General features: G+C 34.0%; 1 protein-coding gene across 1 annotated transcript; it reads left to right on the top strand.

Moving 5' to 3' along the window:
- Window positions 1–1,830: 1,830 nt before the first annotated feature.
- LOC122608144 (TRAF-type zinc finger domain-containing protein 1-like) lies at window positions 1,831–5,551 on the top strand. The gene is made up of 6 exons (XM_043781236.1): window positions 1,831–1,877; window positions 2,032–2,132; window positions 4,425–4,560; window positions 4,702–4,839; window positions 4,925–5,043; window positions 5,161–5,551. Exons 2-6 carry the CDS (start codon window positions 2,077–2,079, stop codon window positions 5,315–5,317), a joined length of 606 nt encoding a protein of 201 aa, XP_043637171.1. The 5' UTR covers window positions 1,831–1,877; window positions 2,032–2,076; the 3' UTR covers window positions 5,318–5,551.
- Window positions 5,552–7,174: the final 1,623 nt, after the last annotated feature.

Here is a 7,174-nt window from a genome sequence, read left to right as displayed (position 1 = left end):
GAGTACGAGTAAAATAGTTTACTATTAAAAAAATTTATACAAATGTATTGAATAAAATAGTAAAAATTTTGTATGCAACAGATAACATAATCTGTTTTTATATATAACACTCCAATGAAAGGTATGTTCTGGTTGAAAAACCGGACCACATTGATATCAAGACATTATTATTAAATTCACGACATTATAGTTAAACCAACTAAGGTCTCGTTTTTGGGTAAGTGTGAATGAAATCTTCACTTTTTTTTTTTTTTTAAAAATAAGGTCTCGTTTTTTTTCTTACTTAATAAATTTAATAACTAAAAACTTAATATTTGTTTTTTGACTTAATAAAGAAAATACCCGTCAATCATCTATTTTTTTTAGTTTATAGACATTATTTAATGAGTTAATTACACTTTTTGTCCTTAAAGTTAGCACTATTTTCACTTAAACTTTAAAAATTACAATTTTGACCCTAAAGTTGGTCAATTTTTTCAATAATCGTCATTTGGCCTTACGGCGTTAAAAAATAGTCGTTAACGTACGCAAGTGCTAGACACCTGAGGGCAGGTAATGTCATTTCACCTTACACCGAGGGACGAAAAGTGAAAAAATAGCTACTTGAGGGACGAAAAGTGAAAAATAGCTACTTGAGGGACGTAAAGTAAAAAATAGCTAATTGAGAGACGAAAAATAAAAATTATACAAATAAATTTATTCTTCCATTCTTTCTTTTCTGATCATCTTTACGATCGTCTTTTCCAATAGAATTTTCCGACTAGACATTTATTTCCCCTTTATCCCCAAGCCTCTCCAATCACCACCACCTAATAACCACCAACAACAGTCGCCGCTACCAGCCACCGCCGTCTGTAACCAACACCAGCCACCACCTTCTATAACCACCACGAGCCACTGCCACCCACCACCACCTCCGGCCACCCCCGCCTATAATTACCAACACCCACCGCCACTACAATCAACAACCACCACCGTCTACAATCACCACCAGCCACCACTGCCTACAATTACCACCAAACACCGCCATCTACAATCACCTCCAACCACCGCCGTCTACATTCACCACCAACTAACCGTCGCCGACTAGAATCACCACCAACCACCGCCGCCACCTAGAATCACCACCATCCACCGTCCCCCTTTCAATTAAAGTCAAATTTTAGGAAAAAAAAAAGATGACTGACATGTTTGAACTATAACTTGTTTTATTGTTGTGTTTTGAATGTCATGAATTTGAGTAAATGATTTTGTTTGTGGTTTAGATTTGGATTCAAAGTCGAGTTTTTATTAGGTATCATTAAAAAATAAATGTCTAGTCGGAAAATTACATCGATAAAAATGATCGGAGAAGATGATCGGAAAAGAAACTATGGAAGAATAAATTTATTTGTATGATTTTCATTTTTCGTCCCTCAAGTAGCTATTTTTTCACTTTTAGTCCCTTAAGTAGTTATTTTTTCACTTTTCGTCCCTCGGTGTAAGGTGAAATGACATTAGTGCCCTCACGTGTCTAGCACGTGCGTACGTTAACCGCCATTTTTTAACACCGTAAGGCCAAAGGACGATTATTGAAAAAATTAGCCAACTTTAGGGTCAAAACGTAATTTTTAAAGTTTAGAAATCAAAAGTGAAAAACGTGCCAACTTCAGGGACGAAAAGTGTAATTTACTCTTATTTATATATTGAGTTAATTAAGAGTTAATTAATATTTTTATAACTTAATGACTAAAAAAACCTTAAACCTAAAAGTTGATTTAGAATGTTTAACATTTAAATGTTTAACGCCTTCAGTTAAAATCCCTTTATGAATTTGAGTCCGGGTAAAAAGTTAGCTGGTTTGAGACATGTTTCCTTCCCATTATTCAGTTAATTGGGTACGCCCAAATTAAATAAATTTTTTCCAAGAAAAATATATCATATTCGATCGTGGTTATATCTCGTCACTTTATTCATTTATTAGGGATTGTGATGTGATCTTCACTTTTAACCTCTGTACTTTCAAATAATATCTAATTCCAAATTTTGCAGATATATTATTTTGAATGAATTATAAATTCCGTCTCAACAAAAACAATGGAAGTAGCCTCTTCTAATGGCGTCGCCACCACCACAAATATTTGCAGTCACTGGTAATCTTACTTCTTAGGGTTTATTATATTTTGTGTATGTAATTTTTTAGGGTTTATTGCCGTTTGTTGGTTTCAGGCCATCGAACATTTTTTTTGGTGCATTTCGGTCATTCATGAAAGTCTAAGTAGTTATGAAATTTGGTTGCCTGATCATGTCTATAAAAGGAATGTTTACAAGTTTTTTAAACAAATGAAACCAAATTGATACAGGGGTGGCCCGAAATGTTATGTTGAATTTCAGTGGCTTTCAGTGGTCTAGGCATGCATTATCCTCACTGAAATTTAAACAAATAGTAATGCTCATGCTTAACGGTGAGGAGACAGTGTTTGTGATCTTCAAAATGACAGATGTACTCTTTACAGAAGGTATCACCATGCCTTAATTTGTTTACCTTCCAACTTTTACTGTAAACGGTAGGTAGTAGCCTGCATTCCTTTTTAGAGAGTTATGGCGAACTATGGCTCTAGAGGTTGATATAGAGGATCGCAACGGATCTGCTCATCTAGACATTCACAAACAAATAGGTACAGTTACCTTTAGCTGAACACCATACATTTGATTAGTAAACTGCGTCTTTCAAAACCTCAAGCATACCTCATTAGGGCCTCTCCGTTAAACCTCATATTGTCCTATGCTGATTGAACCACGTGAGCCACCAAGTAACATGGGAAACTAAGTCAAAATGGGAAAACTAGCCTACATGTTGTATTACGGTACTTGGTTGGTTGTTGATAGGCTTTCAAATCAGTCAAGCCAACAGAAACCAATTATGTCTCTAACATGGTTTTGATTTGTAATAGACCATGATTGAAGTTGTAAAGTTCAGATTAGTGAACCACAGTTACATATGTGCTTCTCAATAGGTGTTTGACAAGATGAATCCATATGATTCTATGTCAAAAAAAAAAACAACCCTCAACACCTATTGATCAACATGCTTGCAATTGCAATGAATGGTCCAAATGCAACTCATCAACTTAAGAAAAAGCTTCTTGACACATTTCCGGCTATCTAGGCAAGCAAAGTTCATCATAGGTCGACCCACCTATCTCCTCTTGATTTCTGATATCCCCGGGATTCATTGGTTGAAATGTACAGTGTCTTCCACAGAAGTTAATCCCTTTTAATGTTCTTCTAGACTACAACCTATTCACTCTGATTATTTAATCTCTTTCTTTCTTTCTTATATATTATCTATTGGTCCCTTTCCTGCTAATAACTATACATCCTATTCACTACTTTGATTCTTAGATACCTCTATCTTTCTCTCCCGTCTCTCATATAACATCTAGCGGTCCTTTTCCCGCTAATAAGTATACATCAGAATGTTGCACGAGTTATTTCCAATCATGATATGTTAAAATTCTCTTTTCTTATAAGAAAAGTTGGGGTGTCACATTTGTGCCTCACGTTTTTGCTGCACTAATCTAATGCATAGGTTTGCTCTTGCTGGCTGAAAGTAAGTTCGAGCCTTTAGCTATATACCATTAACATGTCCTTATCAACCTTACTTGGCCTTATGTTGTAAATACAAAGTCTAATCATTAACCTGATGGGTCTCAGTGTGACCTTATCGGTAATATGAAAGCTGCCTATTGATGGTCTATCTTATCCACCCCCTTTTTAACTTTGTGATTTTTTCACTATCTCGTTCGTTTGTACCCACTTTATCTTGGAACAGAATTATCCTAAAAGAGTAAACTATCTTTTTTTGCTTGCTGTCTGTTCTTGAAATTATTAAGGATTTTGAGGAGGCTTTGTCGTCCGGCTCCTCATAAATGATGTTAGGATGGGCCGGCCCATCCTCGGAATCCTAAAAAAAAAAGAGGGAACAGAATCACTTTCTTTTAGGTTTAAGATTGGCGTTGGTTGCTTCTTATAACTGGGATTTGAGGTTATTTTGTTGCTAGATGAATCCTTAAATTGCATTTCTGTTGATTAGGTATCCACTAGGGGTTTGTTAAATGCAGAAGGATCTGTGATAGTTTACTTGCTACTTTCATAACCAACTGAACTTCATTTTCCCCTCTGAATTGCTTGTAATTGTTAAGAAAACATTGTTTTGCTTACTCATCTTATTGTTACTTGGTATAACTATATTTTAATTCGAGTATTGTTTCGTTAACGTTTTGAATTTTGTTGCTGTCTTATCTAATCTTGCGGTATAGCTGTCCTTGTTTAATAATTTTTTTGCTATTTTTCTGTATAAGAGCTTTTTGTTTATTACATAAAGTTATGTATGTTCTGGATAACCATAGTAAAGTGCTGAAAAGCTTCAATGTCATCTGCAGTGACAGAGAAATTCCGTCTTTAAACATCGATCTGCATTATGCTCACTGTTCCCGCAATTTAGAAAAATGTAAAACCTGTGATGATATGATACCCAAAAAGCACGCGGAAGAACATTACTTGAGCACCCATGCTTCGGTATGTCCAGCCTCTAAAAGCATCGTCAATTAGTTAACTATATTAGTATATTCGTATGTGTACTGAAGTGTTTCTGTAGTCAATCAAAATTAAACATATTAATAGCTGCTATATTTGATGGTGTAATTGTTGTTGGGACAGGTATCTTGTTCATTGTGCGGTGAGACAATGGAGCTTCGGGACCTAGCTGTACACGAAGGTGAAAAATGTCCTTTAAGAACCGTTACTTGTGATTATTGTGAATTTCCTTTGCCTGCAATCGACCTGCTTGAGCATCAGGTAATTCCCAAAAGTCCCTTTGCATACCAACCCAACCGTTCTGCATGTATCTAAAATATGCTGTATACTGTTATTAAAATATCAGGAAGTTTGTGGAAATAGGACTGAAGTTTGTCAACTCTGCAACCGATATATCAGACTACGTGATAGAATTGCACATGAAGTTGCGTGTGATGTTCCAGAAAATACTGCAGAAACCTCCAGGTTTAAAATCCTCAACAAAAATAGAAAATCTTTATGGCAGAGTTCTATTTGTTTATTTTCTACATCTCTGGGAAATCTATGTTTGTTGGTTTCAATTTTGCTTTCATGTTTATGAAGGGCAAGGGAAGCTAATAGAGAGCGTGATGCTAGAAGGCCGGCACCACAAGACTTTCCTACAAGAAAACTTGTATTCACCATAGCTATAACTGGCATTGCCGTTGTTTTAGGGTCCCTTATTTTTCAGAGAAAATCACATAACAGTGAGCTGCGTTAACCAAGAGGCGTACAACCTATGCATGAGCATACTTTAAAATTGTTTTGCACTGTTTTGTAGGGTAACATAATGGAATATTCTAAGTTTTGTTATGTAATGCATCCCGTAGAAAGATTTGAATATGAAATCCTTTTTGTTAAAGGTGTGCACGAAGCATGTACAAGTATTAACCCAGTAATCTATACATTGTATGACTAGATTGAGTTTGGCGATTATGGAAATTTTTCATGCTTACATATCATGCTCAAATCTATGTACATCTGATATGGTTTTGCTTCTTATATATTTTTGCTGCCTTTTGAGTCTACTAGCAATGTCACCAAGATGCAAATCGAACAAATTTTTTGTTACAATACTTGATAAGAAAGGTGTCCGGGTGTCAGGATTTGTTGGTAATGTTACTCCATGTGCCTAAACTAGGTCGCACGTTTTGAATCATGGTAACGCCGCTATATTTATAAGCATACAAGTTATGGTTGTATTCATAGATGTTAGCTTTGATGATTTGGCAGAGCAGCTTTTAAGTACGTCAGTTTATGGTTAAAGTCAACCTTTGTTGTGTTTGGTTAACGGTTGATGATTGCAAGTCAAGTCATAATCGACTAAGTTAGTTTTTATTTACTTGTTACACTTGATATTGATCGAACAAGTTATTTCTTAGAAATCTGGTTCATGAAGAAAACCATTTTACAAATTCATCTTGCATAATTTGATGTTTGTAGTGAATGGGTTAGCTTGATTAAAACAAGTACTAGCTTATCCACCTATGAGCTGAACTAGTTCTATCAAAGCACATTCACAGTGCCTTCTAAATAACAGGTTATTTAGCACAAATAACCTATTAAGCCATAGTTTTTTGGATACTCAATTATGTGTATTTCATTTAGAGGATGTTTGGGAGTTTGCAAAAAAAAAAAAAAAAAGAAAAAAAAGAAATAATAATAATAATAATATTGACCCGGCTTAAAAACATATGTGGGTTTTCCTCTTAAGATAAGTGCATTTCGGCGTTCTAAATATTTAATAAACTATACACACGAAATATACCCAAACCCCCTCTTAGGTAACGCTATAACTAAACGGAAAGTCAAACAACCTCTAAACCCCACATACATTCCATTTCCTCAAATTACATTAAACTTTACAAATTTCAACATAAATAACAAAATGGCCATAGAAAAAACACATATGTCAACATAACAACACACAAAAATACAAAAAGTTCATAAAATTCACCTAAAAAAGGAAGGGTGCATTTAGTTGGAAAAACACCCCTTGTTTTCCATTTTTGTTTTTAAAAAAAATATAGAAAACAAAAAACGCGTTCAAATCATATTTTTTTAAAAATATTTTCCATGAAAACAGAAAACACTGTTTTCCATTTTTTTATGAGAAATTAGAAAACACTTTTTTATTGTTTTCTATTTTTCATTTTTCATTTTCTAAATTTTGAAAACCTCAAAGTGTTTTCCATTTTTTAGTTTTGAACGCGTTTTCAAAATTTCCACTTGTTTTTTAGAAATGAAAAACTCAAATTATTTTCTATAAAATTAAAAATGGAAAACTAGAAAACATTTTTCACAACTAACATGCCCTAGTTAATTGGGGCTAAACCAAAAATAAAACATTATTAATCTTAATCAACAGTTGAAATCTCTTCCATTCCCATCCTAAAACACGACCTTAATCCAAAGATTCCAAACTTGTCTACGGTCTACTCATGATCTGCACATCAATAAAATAAATAAACGAACATTGTAACTTATTTATTCATGTTGTACAGTTACTTTTATAACCTAAATAATTATCTAATACAAGTTTTGTAAAAAAAATTTATTAATAAAAAAACTTTATTAA

The sequence above is a fragment of the Erigeron canadensis genome, chromosome 7, assembly GCF_010389155.1.
Source record: "Erigeron canadensis isolate Cc75 chromosome 7, C_canadensis_v1, whole genome shotgun sequence".
NCBI classification, from domain to species: Eukaryota; Viridiplantae; Streptophyta; class Magnoliopsida; order Asterales; family Asteraceae; genus Erigeron; species Erigeron canadensis.
This window is presented reverse-complemented; position numbering and strand designations above follow the sequence as displayed.

Excerpts from the sequence above, each read along its gene's own strand:
- LOC122608144 (XM_043781236.1), top strand. The coding sequence starts at position 2,077 with ATGGAAGTAGCCTCTTCTAATGGCGTCGCCACCACCACAAATATTTGC. Across the intron at positions 2,133-4,424 it reads ACAAATATTTGCAGTCACTG|TGACAGAGAAATTCCGTCTT; the intron begins GTAATCTTACTT and ends TGTCATCTGCAG. Across the intron at positions 4,561-4,701 it reads ACTTGAGCACCCATGCTTCG|GTATCTTGTTCATTGTGCGG; the intron begins GTATGTCCAGCC and ends TTGTTGGGACAG.